The 23,654-nt window shown below is 35.8% G+C and overlaps 1 protein-coding gene across 1 annotated transcript in view; it reads left to right on the top strand.

Moving 5' to 3' along the window:
• LOC134572733 (protocadherin-11 X-linked-like) overlaps positions 1 to 23,654 on the top strand; it is a 1,192,750-nt gene that overhangs the window by 893,945 nt on the left and 275,151 nt on the right. The window contains exon 5 of the mRNA XM_063431865.1: positions 1,742 to 1,940. Within this exon, the coding sequence (XP_063287935.1) occupies positions 1,742 to 1,940 (199 nt within the window). The remainder of the gene's footprint in view (positions 1 to 1,741; positions 1,941 to 23,654) is intronic.

The raw sequence follows: 23,654 nt of genomic DNA on the forward strand, positions 1-23,654 counted from the left end.
TCTTAATCTGAATCATACTGCTATTGAATAGCACAAGCTTGATGTTCAGTTTGTTACTTGAAGGGTGAACCACATTATCAGGTTACCAGCAGTGACCGTCTATTGTTTTGCTCTGACAATGCTGTTGTCTTTTTAGCACTGATATTTGAAAAGAACGCCTGTGTAATGCACATGTACCTTTATAAGAGCTTTATATTCCAAGTCTGCTTCTTATCCAACAATGCAGATTTGGTACAAGTGTTATGAGTATTATGTTTTAGCATAGAAGTGGGCGATGAGGGCATTTATGACTGTTCAGAAAAGTGACAGTTAAATTGTGTCATTATTATGATAACATTTGTTAAAATATTTTTTTTTCCTGTGGGAAGAAGTGGTGAAAACATTGATAAATCGAATGCATCACTGAAAAAAAATTGTATATTAAAAAATAATGGTCAGGACGCAAAAGGAGCAATAGATAAAAAAAAAAGACAAAACACACACATAGATTTAATGAATTATGTCAAAATGTTAAATTTTACATAAATTAAATGTAAATGTGTTGGTGCCTGATGGTAGTGTAGTATTACAGTTTGTAGTTGTATGAGCTGCCATAGAACATAGAGACCCCACTGGAGGAAAGCATAATGATTAATATATGTTACTTAGTGAAATTGATTCCATGAACATTATTAAATTATGAAGTGCTGATACATTGCATGTGAATACCAAATACTCACATGGGCTTAAAACCACATTTAATAAACCTTATTGCGTACCTAACTGCCATTAGTATAAATTAGCCCTTCATTTTTGGTCTAGTAGGAGTATGACATAGAAAGCACATCATGTAATATGGATGTACATGACAAAGTATAATTATAGTTGTTACAGATTGTACAACCCTAAAATTAGCTAACTATTGATACACTGTATTAGCAAAAAAAAAAAAAAAAGGTTTAACCAATTGCTACCCAAGCATAGCATTATCAATAGGTGTACAAATCTTGTATTTTATAGTTAAATGTGCAAAAAAATATGAATGAGTAAATTGGAGAATAGTTGGGTGGGAGACTGACTATGGAGAAACAAACACATTTATCGACAGTCAGAACAGACAGACGGACAGACAGACAAATATGACAGAGGGATGGACAAACAGGCAGATGGGTTATGTATGATTGTTTTAAAAGATAAAAACCCATGAAGTCACACTTTATTCGCATGACAGTAATCCCACAGGACCTGCTTTATAACATTTTCATAAAAAAAAATGGATACATGTTTTCATTTTATATTTTTTTATTGAATATGCATTTTGTTTTAAAGGTGTGATTGAATACATGTCAATAGTATTTACCTTTAATAATTACATGGCAATTTCTTGCGTAATTATATGATATTTGCATTATTTTCTATTTCAATTTTCCATCTGCAGATATAGCAACAACTTCAATAAACCGTGCTTAGCTTTTTAAGCCATTAAATGCCTTTGAAGCTGCTCTATCTCAGCCTGGTGAAAGGTGTCTTTCATTTTATAACTTTATAATTCTGATAAGAGGAAAAGTTCTGCTGTCAGGTGAAGCTGCCTTGATAGTCGAAATGCTCGCTCATATAACAGCCTGAAATTGTGCACGGATGATGATAATGTTAATGTGTCCTCCTCACCAGATAGCTGAAATAATACATTTCCTAAATTGACTGCATTAAGCAATTACTCAGATCATCTCTGAAACCATGTAATTTTCTTTTCTCCCTGCAGTCCCAGCGCCGTGTCACATTTCACCTACCGGACGGTTCCCAGGAAAGTTGTAGCGACAGTGGCTTAGGAGATCATGAACCCAGCGGCAGTTCAAACACGTCACATGCTCTGCCCCTTGGCTTTCCCCAAGAAGAATATTATGAGCAAACTTCGGCAAATAGCAGGACGGAGGGAGACGGTAACTCAGATCCAGAATCAAGTAAGTTTTATGAGTTTATGGCTGATTTTTAATTTAGAAAATTCAACTAAGGATAATCATGTTTTGTATTGGAATGTTGTATCTTGAAGTTTAGTTATTTTTTAGTGTTTTGTGTATTCAGTTGCTAAACAGGCTTGGCTTATAGCTAATAATCAGGTAAAAATGAGTATTAGATGTTGGCAGTAGCTTACGTATATCTAACTTGTTAGAAAGCCATATTATTATTATTAATTGTGTACAGATGAAAGTGCAGAGGAGTCCCGTGACTCTGCATTCATTCCTAAGCCATCTCTACATGGTGATCCGAAGGGAAAATGGAGTGCTCCTCAATCGCTTAAATCTGGGGTAGGTAATCTATCGCTCTCCAGATGTTGTGGACTACATCCCCCCTGATGCTTTGCCATCATTATCGCTGTAAAAGCACCATGGGAGATGTAGTCCATAACATCTGGAGTACCAAAAGTTTCTTTATCTTAAACTATTAGAGCAGCAAAATATAATTTTCTACTTTCTACTATAACAATATATATGCAAACTCATCCCATCCTGAAAAGTATGAACCAGGCAGATATTTCCCATGTAGATGCAAATTATAACTAAGACCATATCTATAATAACCATTCAGGGAATCTGCTCTGGATTCATTATAATTTCGAAGTATGCAATGTTAGTATGAAATATTGGCTGAAATGTAGCTATTTTACTAATTTGTTTGAAATGTAATCATGATGCATAAATATGATTTGCAATGCTACTGATTACAAGCAATTGCATAAAACAAGACAACTATTATTCAGAGGGCTTAATGATAGCACAATATGCCCACCATTCATTTCAGCTTTTAATGGGAAATATAAATATTTTCATATATCTGTGTAACTGGAAACCTTTGCAATATTATTCAATTCAGGCACCTTCTTTATAGTCAACTCAATGATCAAGACATTGTTAAACTATGTGAGGTTTGCTTTTTATTGGGTTGTTTGTTTTAGGACTCGACAGAATTTATTTTGTAGGTAGAAGAATGAACGAAAAGTGCTCAAGTAAAAATAGAACTTTCTATATTATTCTATATAGAGTATGCAGCAAAGATATATAATATATTTATCATTTTTGGATAGATAAATATTAATACTCCGTATATAGAACTCCTTATAATAATGCTCTATAAAAGACTATTTAATATAAAATGAATACTGAATTTATGGGTAATGGTTGTGGTCTATGTACCCATGATCTAAAGTTGCAGTTTAAGTGCCACATGCTTATATTATTTCTGGGAAATTGTAGCCTTCTGACTCAGCTGGGGTGGAAAGTGCTTGAAAGCAATGCTTCCAATTCTCCTCTGAGCATCTAAGGAACACATCAGTTATACAGTAAAAGTTGTAACCTTCATACAAAAAAAATGTATATTTAAATCAATTATTGACTGGGACATAAAACATCTCAGTCATTTTAGAATTCAGGAGCCCAACTTAAAATCTTGGATTTGTAAATATATTTTTTTATTCCACTTTTGTACTAAAATCATAAACTATTCATATGAAAAATAGATATTAGGCTCTGGACTGTGAGAGTCTGCTTCTTCACATTGAGACTCTGCACATTTCTTATCTGCCCCTGCCTCTCCATCCTGATAATCTAGTCATTCATGCTGAGACAGAGTCTACCCTTCTCCATCACTCTGGGACTTGACATGTGTATATGAAGTCTTTTTGCTCCCATTTCTTGCTATTCTGGTCCATAGACACATATTTTAAATCCCATCATCTTGATTTCAAATTCCCTGACTGACTACATTCAGCATTTATCCATCCATCACATTCTCCTCTTCCACATCCATGCATACCATACACCTTGCTACAAATCACATGGTATGCTCCTCTGCTTTCCATTTCATATTTTTAGCATTGTGAGTATCCTCCAAGGTTAGCCCTTTTGTGCTCCGTGCAACCCCTCCAATGCTTTTTGCCTTCCATCTTGCTGCCTCTTCCCCACCAATTTATTTCATGCCACTGCCACCAATAAATGTCTCTTCTTTTCTTTCATTCTTTTCCCACTTGCCATTCATATAATTCCCTATCTAACTCACTATCAATTCCATGTCCCTGCTACACATATGATCAAGTCACTGCTCCCCAAGCATTCTTGTTATGCCCCCTGTCTGTAATCCATATGTCTTGAATGTTCTTCTCCATAGCCACCAATTCATTTCACTCCATCACCCTCCATACTCAACCATTTTTTAAAGCCAGCAGCAATCCTTGTCTGAGTCTAGGTCATTTATTGAATGCTTTTCACCACTCATATTTCTCCTACATCCCCAGTTATCCTAATGACTTTAATATCTCTTGCCAACTTTTTAACTATATATACTAATTATATACCCTCCTTATTTCTCACGTGGCCATATACTGATTTATTATTTTAATTATTTACATTCCCAAAATATGTCTGTTTTAAGAGTGTTAAGTTGCTGTACATTTTTAACTTTAACCCTAACAATTAATTGTATAATAGATCCCCCCAGACTGGATGATAACCGTGACATTCAGTCACAATGATTACATTGTCTTTGCAAACAGTTCTGCGATTGGCTTTAACAGCATCCTGTGGTGTGTGGTCATTATTCAGGCTAATACCAGACAAACACAAAAACACAGAAATAAGTCCTGCACTCAAATTCCCACTACTTTTGGGGTAGCAGCAATGATTGTAGTATTTCTCAGCTGAAATACATAAAAAACAAACAAAAATAATTCATAAGTGAGTCTATCTAATAATAGCAAGTACATACCACTACCACAGGAGGGCCATGGCTGCCTATAGTGGTAGTCATAGTGATTGTTGGCTGTCCCATAACCACTTACCTTAGGGGACCTCATTGCCTTGCCAGTGAGGCATTCTGAGATCAGATTTAATAGACACTATATAGGGCCGGGCTGTCCAACCTGCTGCCCCCCCAGATGTTGCTGAACTACAACTCCCATGATTCCCTGGCTATCTGTTTAATTGAAAGAATCATGGGAGTTGTAGTTCAGCAACATCTGGGGGGCCGCAGGTTGGACAGGCCTGATCTAGGGTATGTTGGCTGTCACCAAGAACATGAATGGCAACGCCGTATCCTATATGGCAGTTATCACAAAGGGGTTAATATAGCAAAAAGATTACATTTTCACTATAATGCAGCCACATTTATAAATGAATAAACTGTTCAATATTGCATTCAAACACTTTTTTAGTATAACATATATACACATCTAGTATAGTATAAACATAAAACTCTTTGGCAAAATAACAATAGCAAAGCATTCTATTAATTATTACATGCCCATTGAAGTTACATAGTCATTCACAGCATGTTGTAAACATCATTCATTCTGAACACTTTTCAGCTTCCTACTTTATAAATCAATCTAGATCGGTCCGCAAGGAGTAATGAACATTTATGGCAAGGATTAGCAGAGCGATATTCTATCATCAATACCACTCAAAATATTGAAAGCTACTGTGCATTGATATAATAACCCTAATCACATTAAATATAAAAATACACTTGATTTTATTTATGTTATATTTAAAATAAAGGGATCTGTATGTGAAAGATATATATATATATATATATATATATATATATATATATATATATATATATTTATATTGTATATGGCATTGTACCTGAAAAAAAATTATCTTTATTTTATTCCTTTAACCCCGTAAGGACCAAACTTCTGGAATAAAAGGGAATCATGACATGTCACACATGTCATGTGTCCTTAAGGGCTTAAGGTGAGACCATTATAATTTATAACATCTTTCAGACTGATGAACTAGTCCCATACAACAATATAAAAAGGCATTTATTTATCGCATATGAGTTAAGACAATAATAATTAGTAGTAATGTTTAATGAACAGCAGTTGTTGGTTATAGATAAATATTTAGGTGAGCTGTTTTTTTATGCCAGAGTTTCATCAATTTCTCTCAGTGATTCACACGGACACCTTATATTTTCAAGGTATAACTAAAAGACGCAGTTTAAGAACTATAACCACTGTAGCTCATTATAGTAGTTTTGGTCACTATTTTTCTCTCGGGCCATTTCTGTGTAGTTTGACATAAATTAACACACGCTGGCATCAATAGCCCACCCCATTGCAGCCATACTGATAATGTGGTAATTACACTTCAAAATGTGTGAATTCACACACCACTAAATAATGATTGGCTGAGTGTACTGATTGCAAATAGCATCAATGATAATATACCTACTTTAAAAAAGGGTCTCACCACCCTCTGTAGAAGAATGCCAGGATGGCAAGGTAGACAGTCATGGCTTTCCACATTCTGAGTGTTGTGAATGGCTATAGTGTAGGCACTATAACCATTCCATCTCTCAAAACGTGTTATAGTTGTTGGAATCCTCTGGTACTCTTCCTCCATGCAGTGTCAAACCATTTTTAAGCAGATTAAAACTAAATGAGTTTCCCTGGCCACCCAAAGCATCAGCCACTGCTGGAGATTATACTATTCCTTCCAGCCATACAAATTCCTATCAACAAGTGGTGCTGTCACAGGCAGAAAGTAGTCAGCTGACTGTTCATCCAATCACTGCCATCTATTAACGCTATGTAATGCTTCTTCCTTAACCCAACCAGCACAGAGGGGATGGGTTGTTGGGGACTCTCATTTAGCATTAACACATAAAAAAAAAGTTTAATGCTGAATGGATGGATATTGCCAATGAACGCCAGACACTATAACCACTTCAATTAGTGTCCTCTTTGACAGTGCCTACAGTGTCCCTTTAAGTATTTGCATATATTCTGAAATACCTATATCTCCTCCCAAGTTCAGAGCAAGTCTCTTTAATTTTGGTGTTACTCTTTGCCTCAGTCCTCTAGAAACTGAGTCTCATAGCTGCTCTGTTGGGTGATTGAATGTCTGTTTGCAACTCATGTATCACACAATAATTTTTTTTATATACAACAAAGAAACCTGGCAACGTAATGCCAGTCACAAATGGTCACTGGTGATGATGTCACTTCAGGATAGCAATAAAATGGCTGTCACGTCTTAGAAGAGCAATTCAGTGAACAAAAAAAAAATCATGTTTTATCACTGCACAGAGCTTCTTTGAGTTTTTCTGAGGCACAGTGATTGAGCATTATATATCAATTGACACAAAGAACTAGATCAAAGAATTCCCAGAGACAATTGAAGTCAGATTGTATAGTTAGGATTTTCAACATCAATATGGTAAATTACCAAAATATGGACAAGTACAAGATGCCTCACAAGAATATATCTGACATTTTTAGAGCTTTGAAATCCACTTGAAGTGAGCATGCATGTTTCAGAGCGATCTGATTGATCATTAAAGCTTGGAAGTTATATAACTTGTATTTTCTGCTAAGGATATTTTGTCAGCATTGAGAAAGAAGATCTCTATTAGTACCTACACTCGTTGGAGTTCCGCTATTGATATATGTAAGAGTACAACACATTCATATTTAAATATATGCTCCTTAATTATTCATATTGTGGCAACTTCTATAGATACATATATTGTTTTTTCAGACGGAATGCTGGTTTTTCAGTCTTGGCTAATGGAAATCTATAAATAACTGAAAATGTCACACTGGTTCCTAAGGGATTAGAACTCAGAGACATTAGGGAATCCATTTACTGATCATTGCATTGGCAACAGAGAAAAAAAAAATCTTAGACACAAGGGCGTTATTATTTGACCTACATTTTCAAAACCAGCGTTCCATTCTCCATATATCTCCGTTTTAATTAATAAGATTCCATGAATTGAAAATATGATTTGTCACAATGCCTATTAAAAAATAATAATCAAACAACCGTCCAAGGACCATAAGAAACTCTTATCCTTGCACAGCGAATGGTGTGAATAAGTCCACTTCCCTGTCTCACTGCATCAAGCTGCTTACAAATTCCATAGTTTGTGAAAATGTTTCAATCTTAACCCACCTCCTAAAATGAAAGACATCACAATTTAAAGCATGGATTCATTCTGTTTCTACAATCACCTGCCAATGCCATAAGATTCCTAAGCCAAAGTCTGCTTCCAAGAGCTAGACTACAAATCCCATCAGCTATTGCCAAGTCATTTGTGGAATATGCTGAGTTAACACTATCGAAAACCATAGAATGAACAAGAATATCAGACATAGTTCAGTTACTTCTTGGTGGATGACTCATTGTAGAAACTTGAAAGATTATCATATTTTTTATTTTTTGTGATAATTTAATTTTCATTTTTTTTTACATATATTTATATTGCATTACAAAGTAGGATTAACTCAAGTCATCTATATTACTTAAAATCAACACTTTATACCCATGAATCAGTACAAAACAATAAATTAGACTATCAAATACTTATATACAGGTGCTCCTACATACAATATTGTTAGGACAAAGGGTCATATAAATCCTCCTTGATGTATTTGGATAATATTTTAGCCAATGACATTAAATTAAAATGTTAAATTGTTCCTATAAAACTGTAGGAATATGAACACAAATCATATTTGAATGTTCCACTAGCTTGAAAATTATCATTTATATAACTTTGCAGTTTGTCAAAGTTGGAATAACACCAATGATTTAACAAAAAGATAATGTACTCTATAATTTTCCATTGGGGGGAAGGACAGGAGAATTGACACAAACATTTAGTTCAAAAGGGCTGTGTTGTATAAAATCTACCAATTGCCTTGTCACTGTGGATCATATGATACCCCACCTTAAGGGGACACTCAAGGCACCATAACAATGTAATCCTAGTTAGGTTGTTATGGTGCCAGAAAGCCCATGGAGGCACTCTTACCTTTAGGGGTTAAACCATTCTCAAACGGTTTAACCCCAAAGTTGCACCTAGTGGCGATGTCAACTCCTCCCTGACAGCATACTGCTTGTGAATGTTTAGATTCAGGAAGCGCGGCATGCTGATTGGCTGAGAGCTGTCTCAGGATGCTCTCAACAAATCAGTGACTCCCCATTCTCGAAACTGGCTTGAGAAAGGTACACACTCAAAAATCCATAGTCTGTTCCTAGAACATCTTCATACATCCAGCATAATGCACATAATCCAAAGTGTCATCCAACTCACTTTTAATCTCAGATCCCATTATCTTCTCAGTCATGCCTTTTTTTCTCACATCACCTTTTTATCAGTCTTAACAATCATTGTTAGACTTTCCAATCTTTAAATTTTTTTGTCAGTCCTCATCTTATACAGATAATTTCTTTACCTTCTCGTTCCTTCTTTCTTTCTCTGCCACACATTTTTTAATTTCCATTATATTTTCATTCTCACACCCCTCTTTTTGTTTTCTCAAACACAACTTTTTTTTATCTAACCATCTTTTGTTCTTATATCCTTAATTTACCCTTAGATCTTTTCTCAGACCCTTTCTTTAAAAGCCCACTTTTCCTTGCAGCTCCTGATTATTTCCTAATACAATCTTCTCTTCTTTTTTGGTTCACCAAATCTAGTTTTTAATCTAAAAACTAGGCCCTCACTCCTAAAGTAAAGTTAACTTTGCTCTTCAGTTCATGGCCTTCTATCGTCCACCCATAATACTGTAGCAGGAAATTGTATATTTGTGTGAAAACATTAACTGCTGGGCATATCAATTTATTAAAATGGACACACTTTTCGTTAGGGCTGTGTTTATATCATCAGACTTAATACGAGCTGCTACAAGCTCTTGAAGACCAAAGCCAGCCTTAACCCCTTAAGGACACATGACGTGTGTGACATGTCATGATTCCCTTTTATTCCAGAAGCTTGGTCCTTAAGGGGTTAAAGACCTTTTGCCCTCAAATAAAGGTGGAGAGAAAAGTCAAAACAGTCTAATAGAACAATTTATTGCGACAATATTATCTGAGTTGGTTAGTTTGTCTTAAATGTAGTAAGTCTGCTCTCAACTTAACACAAGTCATGCTTCAGTGAATAAACCAAAAAAGCGTTTAAAGTTAAAATAAATATACAAAACTCAACCCCCTGTTTTAAAATGCACTGTTAAAATATATTAATAAAACAGTGACATCTGCTGCATCGGTTGAAAATGAATGTATGCATTTATTTCTGGAATATGAACTGATTAAACATGTTGTGTTTAAGTATATGCACTGTATAGTAGCATCATAGCTGTCTCAATTTAAGCTCTGTAGGAGTAGAAATCCGTTTTAAACATGCCAGGTGGACTTTGCATGGGTATCCTGCTTAATTCACATACATTAGGACTTTATAATCTAGTGTCATTTATTATAGCTTTAATTCTTGGCTGCCATGTAAAAAAAAAAAATGTAATTCTGCTATTTGAATATTTTTAAATTTTAGAGGCCTTAATGACTAATTTATTATCAAAGTCTATTTTTGATGTGAAAGTTGTGATAGTGAGTTTGAAGTGCGGAGGATAAATTACTGAAATACATCTTTGCTTGATTAATCCATCTGCTTTTCCTTTTTTCCATTTTCAGTATTTTTACATCATTGAGGCTTTTTAGCTCTATATCTGAACAGTAATAATTAATACAGTGAGTTGAAAAATCATTAATCTTTCTCAAGCAGTACAGTTTGATTGATCTTATACCTTTAATCTAATTAGCCTACACAGAGGTGGGAGATTATAATGGGTGACTACTGTACTGCATTGCTTTGAGAAATGCCAACCTTTTTGATGGCTTGCTGTGAATGTTATCATGTATCACATATATACGAAACAGCACTATAATCATTATCTGGGTATTTGATTTAAAAGGTTGGGAATCACTGAACATCAAAACCAAAGGAGGTAGAACATGCTCAATTAAATACAGGTAGCCATTCAATGAATGATTAAATATTCAACTTTCTTACACATGACTTGATTGGAAAGGTACCGCGCCATTCATAGGTAGCTACATCCAATAATTGATAGATATATTTAGCTGTATAAAAAAAAAAAACAACAAAAAACAGAAAATGATTACATAATGAAGGAAAAGCCAAAGGCATGTTAAAATGCTGGTTGGATAAAGTTAAATATAAATCATGTGATGAACTTTTCAACTTATTTATGAATTAGCTGTTTATCATTAATGCGTAGAAATGTCAAAGAAAATAGTTGATTTTTTCTAAAAACTTGTATTAATGAAACTTGAAATATTGTGCAGTAATAAAAGACCATAACAATTTGATGTTTCTAGTTGAATATATTATGCACTAAGTAGATTCTTGAGAAAACAAAGGTGCAATATACCGATTTGTTTCACATTATGGAGACCTTTAAGTTGGTCAACATTGTTCCTAAAACAGACATGTAATAAGCGTTTAACTCGCAAGTTGGAATAAACTTGGAATTAATAATAACATTAATAACTAAAAATAATAACTTAAAATAATAACTTAAAAAAACTGAGTGTAAAGTCAGAGTCCACACTCCTTGCTTTCGGCAATTCAATAATATTTATTAAGAGAGGCTAATTAAACAAATAAACAATACATATACATTTGAAATAGGCTAGTATATGTTGCTACTAAAAACTAATCATTGACTCAATGGAAAGTAGGCTAAATTAACATAACAAAACAGGCATAGACACGTGATACAGTTACCACTCCATTGATCGTCAGCTGAGAGAGTAAGAGAGAGAGGGTGTGTATAGTGGGGAGAGGGGAGAGAGAGAGAAGGTGAGGGTGAAGAGAGGTAATTCCAAAGAGAGAGAAAATGTGCTATTCACAGGGCTTTAAACAGGTTAGCCCCTCCTTCTGCTGGACACACCTCCCTTAGTCAATCCCTTAGGATGTAACAGAACCAGAGTGCCTCCTGGGGGAAGAAGGATTGCACTGGAAGGGAATGGAGGAGGAGTTTATCAACAACCCAACTGATTTTGCCTGGTGAAAGGCCATGTGCTTCACAGAGGACTCCATTATTGCCTAAGGGTAGAAAGCGGGTTTGAATCCCTGTATTAGAACACAATAACACTTAATTGGCATATAGTTTGGCTGTTAATCACATCCCCCCACTTATTACATCCCTCCTATTGGCAATGAAGTGGATGAGACACTTAAACTCTATAAAACCCATCAGAGAGAGATAGAGAGAGAGAGAGAATGTATCCTGCAGTGTATTTATGTGAATGCACAACCCATTGTCTCAATAGAGCTCTTTCCATTTGCATATCATTTTGGAGATGATATACTCTGGCAATCAATGACTTCAAGTAACAACACATACCAACCTAATTAACAATGCATACTACACAAAACACACAATACAATAAGAAATGGGTGAATTAATACATTTTCCACGGCAGTACCCCATGATGATTGGTTCAGAAATGAGTTGTTGTTGTTTTTTTTTTATTTCTTCCACGAGGTAGTACTAGCCATGTCAGTAAATAAATGTTCAGTTAGTTCAAGTTCTTGTTGGTGAAAGAACTCATTATGCAATTATATTTACAAAACCCAACCCAGTGCCCACACCTCTGTACCCAAGACAACCCTCCTATTCCTAGTTCTACTTCTTGTCACCCATCTGACTAAAGCCTTATTAATAGTGGATGTGACCCTAGAACAGTTCTGAAAGTGTGATGAAACTAGGTCTCAGTGAATTACCACTAGAGATCACTCTAATCTCCTGACACTCAGGTCTGCTCCTATTATCCATTAGTGAAGGAGTTGTATGAATATAGATGAAAGGAGGAGTCAGGATTGTAGGCTCTATCTCTTCCTCTACATTCAACAAGACCTTCACTTCTCCACCCCTATTGTGTCCTACTGTTTCCCAATGTATTCCCTTTACAATTAATGTATCCACTATAATTAGTGTTATATGATACTCATATAATAAGATTGCTAACATTATAAATAGGGTTAGTAACATTTCATAACACTTCATTTGATATTAATACTTCCTCCCTCTAGATCTACAACCCATATTCCCCATCCAGTCCATGTTCATTCCCATTTTCCTTAACCAGTCCATATGCATTCCAATGTTCTTAATTTCCCATATTGTCTTTTCCAAAATCCCTTGAAAGAATCACGTTGCTTTAGCCCAACTATCTCAACCACCCACCCAAAATCAAATATCACATCCACGCATGGAACTTGTAAATTGTCACTGCTCCAAATCCTAGTCCATTCAGATATATCATGTGCATAATTCCCTCTCCGGTGCCTGCTTAAAGGAGTAGTATTTAATAGGGAACCATTTTTTTGTTAAGCCGTCTGTAAAGTCTTTGGTGGATGGATCTGTAGTTGTATATATGGAACTGGTTTTGGTTTGGCCTGTGACAAGCTGTTCCATCAAGACCCAGGTGAGTATCATAATGTTGAGTGACATCTTTTCTCAGTAGTTTTGGAAAAATCTGTAAGAGATCAAGAAGAAGCATCAATTCTTAGCAGATAACTCTGCATCTGGGGAACAAGCCCCTTTATAAATTTTACATTGGTCTGCATGTACCCACTTATATCCCGGCTGCCTTCTGGCCTTTTTAGACCTTTGCACTTTTAAAACAGTTGTGCCCAATGTGTCAAGGATTACATAGGGCCCTTCCCAATTTGCATCCCATGGAGAATTTTTGCGGAAATTTTTAATCATTACTAATCCCCCCTTCTCAAACAGAGTTTGAGGTGTAGATAAAATTTTACCTTCGGTTGGGGCCATATTTGAGGCAGCAAAAAGTAGTAAGGAGTTTAATTGCTCCTGAATTTGGGAGAGGTATTGGTCTCTAGACACAGATTCTCTCAGTGGAGTTGACAGTTGTGGTTCACCTGGGTGGCCTAATGCCATCTGTCTCCCTGTCATTAGCTCATATGGAGAACATCTAGTAGCGCTAGAGGGTGTAGCTCTGATAGCCATGAGTACTGCAGGAAGATGATTAACCCACGATTTACCATATTGTGCTAGCATTTTAGATAACCTGGTCTTTAGAGTGCGATTCATCCTTTCCACTATACCTGATGACTGGGGATGGTATGGTATATGAAATCTCTGTTGAATTCCCAGTAGGGCACAGAGGTTTTGCATGACCTGTCCTGTAAAATGGGTGCCCCTGTCTGATTCAATTATTTCAGGGAAGCCCCAGCATGGAAAGACATGTTCCCATAATGCTTTGGCCGTGGCTAGTGCAGAGTCTCTCCTTAGGGGAACTACCTCTATCCACTTTGTAAATGTGTCAACAATTACCAAACCATATCTGAGACCCCCCTTGGACAATGGAAGTGGGCCTATGAAATCAATCTGTATTGATTTCCAGGGACCGTCTGCAACTGGCACTCTCTGAAGTATAGGTCTTTGTCCCTTAGGTCGTGGATTTACTTGGGCACAAATAAGACATTCTTGAACACAATGTAGAGCTGAGGTTTTTATTTCAGGCCAATAAAATTTCTGTCTGAGGTGATATTCTAATGCGCTTTGTCCAATGTGACCCATAAAAGTATTTGTTTGCTGTGTAATGGGCTTCTGTAAATGGTGTGGGACAACAAAAAAATTTCTTGCTTGTTGATCATTAGGATCACTGTAACATAACAACCCTTCTTTAACAGAATAGCCACTTGGCAGGGTTTGCTGGTTTTGTAACAAAAGAGAAAGATTAGGATTCCTATTCAGTTCTACTTTTAAATTTGGCACTTCTGAACCTTGATCAACAATCTTGGCTATCAGTAATTAGTTCTTTGCATGTGAAGTGCTCCTCCCATGCTTGTTGTATCTCAGGGTCTTTTACATGTAAATGTCATTGATCTCCATCTAACACAGGCTCCTTTGCTAACAAATTCAATTGTACGTTGCACCTTTACAACTGCTAACTGGAGGGGTGCTTTAGTCCCCATCCTACCGGTTTCCCAAGATTCCATAGGGACAGATAGTTTGATCTGGTGGCATAAGCAAAGTCACTATGGATACAAATAGGGCGTGTGCCAAATTCCTTTGAAAATGTTACAAGTCCCAAAAACGTATTTAAGGATTCCTTGTTAAAAGGTTTGGGGACTTGTAAGATTGCTATCACTTTTTCTTTAATTGGACAGCTGTAATAGTTACTCCCAAAAAGTTTACCTTTTGTGTGAGCAACCTTTGAAGTGTTTAGCTTGACTCCAGGATTATGCAATTAAGTAAAAAAAAAAAAAAATTCCCTTAATAAATTAATTTGCTGTTGCTTTGCAGTGATAGGTCAGTAAGTGTCCCTGAAGCTACAAATCTTAGTCTTTCACATAAGGGCGTCCTGCATGGTCATCCAGTGATAGTTATTCCAAAAATGAAATCAGAGGAACTTCACCCTCTTCATTCATTTTAGAATTGCTAGTCACTGTTCCCTGTACAGTCATCATTCTCAGAGCCTCCTGCGCAGAACCATATAGATTGGTCTTAGGCAGGGGGTGAGAATGGCGTCCCTGACCTGTTTTATCTGGGGGTTTATTTCGGTCAATCTTTTCACATACATTTTGACCTATTCTTTCTTTGAAAGGCCCAGAGGGATAAGCATACAATCCCTTAGTCACCCTTTGGTCTATCTTTGCCTTACTACACTCTTTCTGTCTATGACCACTTTTGTTGCAATAACAACAAGTCCCTCTGAATGGAATCTCTGGAAGAGCTTGCCTCCCTTCATTAGTAGCCATAATGGCCACCTTGTGGTGTAATGTAACACCTTTCCTAATTAAATTTTGTCTAACTTTTCCTATAATAGTTAGAACTCCTTCCAGAGTGTCTTTTTCCTCTGCTATCATTTGTACTCCGGGATCTAAATAAGTGAACTTTTTTATCAGGTATTGCAGTAAATCAGGAGGGGTTTGGTCTGGTGGAATACGGTGGGTTAGTCGGTACACTTGTTCAAATTTAGAAGCAAAAACCCAAGGATCATCCTGTAAGTGTACCTTCATTTCAGCGAGTGAATGACTGTCTAAATCTCTGTCTCCGTTTATCAATTTGGAGATTGCTCTAAGCCTGTCTCCTTCTGTCCCCCATTTGTCCTCTTTGAACCAATCTTGATCCCGATTAATGGGCCCATTTATGGGTGAATTAAATCTGCATGCAAGGCTTCTTGGTGCCCACATTTTAAGCATAATACATGCCTCTTTAGGAGAGAGCATATATTGTTTGACTGCAGATTCAAAGTTGGACATGTTTGAAATTACATCTATTTTGCAGTCATATGGGGGGAAAAGGGATCTTAACTTAACAAGCTGTTTCATAACTTTATCCCTATCTTGCTGCTGTAGAATTTTAGCAGTCTGCAGGGTGGTAGATGCCCTGCTTTTAACACTTGGCGTAATGGACAAAGGGTCCCTAAAAGGTGATGTTGTTGGCTTAGTTATATGGGGGGTTAATACTGGAATACCACTGATATCAAACCCATCTAGTACAAGGTTTCCCCTGTTTACCCCTCGGTCCTCATTTTCTGCAATACCAGATGCCTCTTCTTCCTCTGCACACATATCCCCATGGCCACATACAGCAACTGGGGTTTGTGCAGCTAAACCTGTTCTAAGCGAAGAAATTAGCTCTCCTCTCGCTTCATAATTGTCCTCTAATGTACTTACATAGTCCGCATTTAAGCCACATGTTGGACAATCACTATTTTTCTGATTACTTACACAGGCCACAGTAGTGTGCCCCAAAAGAATCCTATTTAACTGGTTTCTTAATAACAACAACAATTTCATGCAATTTTGGATTTTCTGTTTATCCTTATTCAAACACCACTTTTTGTTATCTACTCTGATGTTCTCTTTTTCGCATTGTAACCACATGCTATGCATTTTCTTAAATTCATTTTAATTTTCAAACATTAATGGATCAAAACTGCTAGATGCTGCATACTCTGCTACAATTTCCATTCTTACTTAAAATAAAGTTAAAAGTACGTACACGATTTGTGTCTTCAGACTGCAGGCAAATCAAATGGTGTGCACCCCACTTTGAATCCTTGGTCTGGCTATCTCCGATCCTCCAGAAGTGATGGCCGGCTTACAAACTGCGTCTCACTCTGGTTGCCTCTGTAGGATCATGCACGTCCTGGCCCTGGACGTATTGCCGAAAACGCTTACAAAAAATATAAAACAAAAATTGGTTCGGTTATTTTGTCCCCTTTTATAGCACACATGTATTTGGAGAAGACTGGATTGTCCCCCCTTTGTAAGTGAGCTTAAAAGGTGGTAGAAAATAATAACATGGCTCCCCACTTGTAATAAGCGTTTAACTCGCAAGTTGGAATAAACTTGGAATTAATAATAACATTAATAACTAAAAATAATAACTTAAAATAATAACTTAAAAACTGTGTGTAAAGTCAGAGTCCACACTCCTTGCTTTCGGCAATTCAATAATATTTATTAAGAGAGGCTAATTAAACAAATAAACAATACATATACATTTGAAATAGGCTAGTATATGTTGCTACTAAAAACTAATCATTGACTCAATGGAAAGTAGGCTAAATTAACATAACAAAACAGGCATAGACACGTGATACAGTTACCACTCCATTGATCGTCAGCTGAGAGAGTAAGAGAGAGAGGGTGTGTATAGTGGGGAGAGGGGAGAGAGAGAGAAGGTGAGGGTGAAGAGAGGTAATTCCAAAGAGAGAGAAAATGTGCTATTCACAGGGCTTTAAACAGGTTAGCCCCTCCTTCTGCTGGACACACCTCCCTTAGTCAATCCCTTAGGATGTAACAGAACCAGAGTGCCTCCTGGGGGAAGGGGGATTGTACTGGAAGGGAATGGAGGAGGAGTTTATAAACAACCCAACTGATTTTGCCTGGTGAAAGGCCATGTGCTTCACAGAGGACTCCATTATTGCCTAAGGGTAGAAAGGGGGTTTGAATCCCTGTATTAGAACACAATAACACTTCATTGGCATATAGTTTGGCTGTTAATCACATCCCCTCACTTATTACAAGACATATCATTTATTTTTCTATTAAAATGTTTATATTTTAAAACATATTAAAGAAACACTACTGCTAAATTCAAGAGATAGGCAAGAGATAGGCAATTACTTAGAGCACTTGCCTTGCAAAGATTTCTCATTGTACTGCATGTGGAATTCTGTAATTCTACAGCAACATAAACTCTGGGCTATGTTAGAATTGAGGAGCTTGAAAAGGCTTCAGACAAGACATCTGCAGCTTTTGCAAGCTGTTTTTAGATATACCACCAATGAAAACATGTATAATTAAATACACACATGTTTTAATTCAGGGTACATCTACTAAAAAGTGATCTTTTTTTATTTGGCCAGTAGCATTTTCCTTTAATAAAATTTTATTTAAAAAAAAAAAAAATCAAATGAGAATCAGACGGGCATATTCTTCAAACTGACATCTTTCTTTTCATTGTCTATGTCTTATAACCTGCAGTAGTTCCGTAGTAATGCTCTTTCGTGCCAACTAATTTGTAACCATTGAAGCTATTGTATGGGCTTGTGAGTTGCACATCATAGGATCTTACTTGCTCCATCTATGCATATATCGGTGAGTGACATCATCAGTATATTGTGTGGAAAGATGACAATGCAGGATTATGGGAGAGCTAGATTTTGCTATCTAAGAAACTCTTACCACTGAATCACATTGTAGTGGTTTTGGAGCTAGGATGTTACTGGCACTATCGACTTTTTCAGTGTCAAACTGTTTTTGATTGGATTGACACCAAGTGAGAATCCTCTAGGTGCCTGTGGTTGGATTGATACCAAGTGAGAATTCTCTAGGTGCTTGTGGTTTGACTGATACCAAGTAAGGATTCTCTAGGTGCCTGTGAACTGTTCCCTTGCTAAAAGCTTTTTTATTGTTGAGGCTAAATATTACAGTTGTAATGTCAATTTCATGGAAATCTGGAAGGTATTTGTTGTGTGAGTGTGTCAGCTAACAATATAAGACGAACAATGCCATTGAAATCTGGATAAAATAGGCATTGTAGTACCATAGCTACTGCATTAATAATACACTTAACAAAGGGCAATCCTACATGCACCTGGACACCATGGTCTGGATCAGACTGATTAATAATGGCTTAGTATAGAACTCGAGAACAATGGTAGTAGCCTGCCAGTATCATAATTACTACAAAAGGTTGCAGTGGTTATGGTGCTCATATTGTCCTTTCTAGTGGCAAGAGGGAATTTTGAGCCATGTATTTAAGATATTTATCTTGATGGGCGTTGTACTTTAGCCATCGTGTTGCATAGATTGGCATCTATGCAATATGGAGGTGGAAAACAAAATGATCAAACAAGAAATTCTCAAACATATTACCGATATTCTCCTTTTAATCAAGTTATTATGTAACTGCAACTCAATTTGTTCAATGCAATGTGTTTCTTTTTAAATAATTGTTTCACAATAATGTTCTTATGAATTAAGAACTCATCAAGGCTGAATATTATGGAAAAGAGCACAAACATCATGACCTTCAATAAGACATTTTCAAAAGGATTAATAAATAAGGGTATATGTGCTAGTCTGCAGCTTATTTTGATCAACAAATATCACTTTATATATAATAATGAATCTTTTACCTTTTCGATTTTTCTATGACAAAAAAAAATCATTTCAAGAATTCAAAGGGTATGATGTAATTCAGAGAAAGTAGCTACATAGATCACGTCAAGCACACCTCTGTGTAGTTACATTTTTTTCAAAGACTGACTCATTTGGTATTATGTCAAGAAGTTGCCTTTGTTGGTAGATAGGCGAATGTACTCAGTTATTACATTGACTAGTGACTATTGTTGTATTAAGTTATTAAGGAAGTAAACGTAGGCGGACTTCCATAATTTCTTAAATTAATTGTGTTGAAAAGCTTATTTTCATTTTTAGGGTTCATATTGAGTAGGATAAAATTACTGTTTATTACTTAAATCAGTGTGACCAGATCAACCGTGTTTACAGGGACACATATCATTTTGCCATATTTATGAAAACGTATGAATAGGGTTGCCCTGCAGTATGAATAATACATATTTTGCAGGATTCTACATTCTAATTGCTTAATCTTGTATACCTTCTTCTGAATTCTGCATATTACAGGGCTACACTTTTCATGTGCTGCCCATTCATATGTATATACGATATGTGTCTCACAAAACACGGTGGATCTGGTCACCCTGACTTAAATGCAAATATCTCATATTTGTTCCTCATGAGAACTCCAACGCTTGACTTAAAAGATCCTCAACACAATAGGTCTTCTAGGCTTATCTTCTGGAAGCTAGAATACCTAAACTCATACCTGAGACTATTCTTTACCAAAACACAAAATTTTCTCTGATATTGTAGCATTTGACACATTCACACAATCATGACAATGATTGCCTTCAACTCATCTCGGTCATTCACTAATTATACACTGGATAGTAGGCAAACAATCCAACTGCTTAGTTAACTTTTGGGTTTCTAGATATCATTAGAAATGAACTAATCATTTCACTTACCTTTACCTAGCAACATAAAATTAAACTGAAAATATGTATTAGCTGATAGATATTAGTTGATAGGAAATGTAAAATGTTAATTTTGCTAATTATAACAAAAACATTGCAATACACTGTAATAAAATAAATATTATGTAGATGTAAACAAATTATGTAAGCTGCATAAAATATGCTAAATATGGAATGGAGTGTGTATATATATATATATATATATATATATATATATATATATATATATATATATATTCTGGAATATATGGGCACATTTTTTTTTCATGACACTGAATGTACGAGTATGATTAAGAGGTAGCTCGATCGTTCTACCTTGATAGGTTAACATCTGTCCATTCCAGTCCCCCCCACCCCCTTATATCCTGCAAGTAAAAATTATAATGTGGAATATAATATGCACTTTGTCTTTTTTATTTCTAACCTACATATTATCACAAATTAAATCTAAATGGAAAACTGAGGCAAAAGTAACTGATCTGAAAATATTCACTAGCGCAGCCATAGTTTTGCAATTATGATTTAAAGGACCAGTAAAGGCACCAAGACGATTTCTCTCAAAATAAGTGATCTGGGTGCAGCGACCTTGTCGTTGTCACCCTTCATTGAAAAACATTGTAGTTTTGTAAAAATGCCTTCCTGACAGCCACTAGCAGCTCTTCTACCTTCATAACTGAGTCAAACATGGTTCTTCAATTAAATGCTGCTCATAGAGAGGAGTACAGTTCCCCCCTGGACAGATAAGAAAGGGGAGGCATGACTGCTGTCCATAGTTGATGGGCTGGATTAAAGCTGCAACAATGTTTCAAGTTCTGGAGGAGTTTATAGGGAGCAGAGGGGACGGGACTTACTAGTCAGCCAGAGCAGTTGAGGAACCCTTATTGAAATTGCCACCCTCCCTCCCTGGTTTTGGTTTGTGTGGTGTGTTTCTTTCTCTTTACCTGGACAGCACAGTTAATGGAAGAAGTATAGAAAAGTGGCACCTGGGGAGATGACAGTTAGCATACACGTTTGTGCTTATATAATAGGAACACATGGCTGTATAAATTTCTCTTAAATTACAGCTTTATCTTTTTATAATTTTGTATTATGTCTAATAAATATTAATATCTAATAAAATTAAAATTGAACAAATGTAAAACAAACATTATTGCACATTTTAATTTTAATCTAAAAAAATTGATAATCTAAACTAATATTCGTTTAAGAAAATCTATAGATTTACAAGTAAATTTATTTAGGAATTATTTACTTAGTTAAATTATTATTATATGGGAGTCTGCTGTCAATTCTGACATGTGCCTGTTTTGATTGATACAACTGTTAAAGAACTATTAAAATGGAAATGGGAGAAGTACGAAAGGGGTTTAAGAAACTGATGCATATAATAAATGAGCCTTGGCTGCCATAAACTAAGATCTGGTGGCAGATGCTCTGTGATGTGCATTCATGTCATCACTAAAGTGACATGATTCGGTGAATGCTCATGTCATTTACTATCTGAGGTTTATGAATGTTTTAAAACACTTCACCTGAAGGAAGAGGGGAAAAAAGCTAGTTATATACTTTCATAATCGCGTTCTGTGATTAACTGTCATATTTATAATAAATTATAGTGCCCAATAGTATGGCTGAATAAACAATATTATATTTGATGCACCAAAGGACAGAAGTAATTGAATCAGGGGCTAGTTGTTAAGTATAACCTAAAAACTCAAGCTATATATACATTAAATGAGAAATAGATCTAATTTATGAAAGCCGAAGTTACTGATCATGTTCTGCTCTGATAACACCCGCTGGTATCGTCAATTTAAAATGGATTATATATACGTTATAATACAGACACATACAAGACGGGGTAAAGCAATTTCTTATCTTGTCCATTTTGGTTTGGAAATGAACAGCAATGGACAAATGGAGAAGGCCTTCATTTTGATTGTCATGTCACAAGGTCTGTGGTTTGACTCAACTTGAATAACTGCTTTTCCAAGTAGAGAATAGATGGCCTTCTCATTACAATATGCCTTTCTTTACTTCTATTTTTTTCATTAGGTTGCCTTTACCATAAAATAAAGTTCAGGTGACATTATTTATTTATTTTTTTATAATTTATGATACATTCATTTTGTGACCTTCTACTGTCTTTTATTTGCTTATTTTATATGAAGGATTATTTTGCAATGTTGCCTAACGTATATACAAAAATATTTAAAATTCTATTTGAAAGTCGAACAGTTCAGGGATATTTAGATGACCTGGCAGCAAGCCCAATGTATTGTTATTCATATCATTTATTTATATAGTGCCAACAAATGGCAAAGTAAAAAACACAATATGTAAAGAACATTATTAAACTTAAAGCGTGTCTACCACTTGACATTTTCTTTACACAAATCAGTTTAAGAAACATAAAGCATTTCAAACGTAATCACATTATTTCATCTTCATTATTATTATTATTACTGCCATTTATACAGCGCCAACAGATTCCGTAGCGCTTTACACTATTATGAGAGGGGGAATTTAACAATAAATAGGATAATTACAAGAAAACTTACAGGAACGATAGGTTGAAGAGGACCCTGCTCAAACAAGCTTACAGTCTGTAGAATGTGGGGGTATAAAACACATTAGGACAGGAAATAGCAACCAAATAAGGTGGAAGTGATGCAGAGCTGGAGGAGAGAGTAGAGTGCTGCCCTTTAGGAGAGAGCAAGGGACAAGTATGTGAGGTAGAGGTTACTCTAGGAGGCCATAAGCATTCCTAAAGAGATGGGTTTTAAGGCACTTCTTATCTTCATCTGAACAAAGGTTCCATAAATATATCTATTATTACCCACATGATAAAACTGAATGAATGTGTAAAGGTTTCATTATGGAAGTTCAATACAATGTTTTAAATCCTCTGTAACCAAAAAAAACCTTAAAGAAACTTGTAAAGTGTTTAAAAGCAGTAGCCAATCAGAAAGGATTTGAACAGTTGGGCTTCTTAAAGTGCCTATGCCTTTTTTTCTTTTTGTTCTCCTAATGCCCCTTGTGCCTTAGTGATTATACTCCCCTCCTTGCCATTTACCTTTTTTAGAGTTATTATTTATCATTATCATTCAGTATCTGGGAGTAGCCATTTTGTTCCCCTCTAACATGCTGTTTGTTCTTCTTGGGTATTGATTTTACTGATGGATTGTGGGTAAATTTGATTGGCAACTGAGATAAAACCTTGCTTTAGGCTCCACCCATTGTCAAGTTGTA

Source organism: Pelobates fuscus, chromosome 9, assembly GCF_036172605.1.
Source record: "Pelobates fuscus isolate aPelFus1 chromosome 9, aPelFus1.pri, whole genome shotgun sequence".
In the NCBI taxonomy this organism is placed as follows: domain Eukaryota; kingdom Metazoa; phylum Chordata; class Amphibia; order Anura; family Pelobatidae; genus Pelobates; species Pelobates fuscus.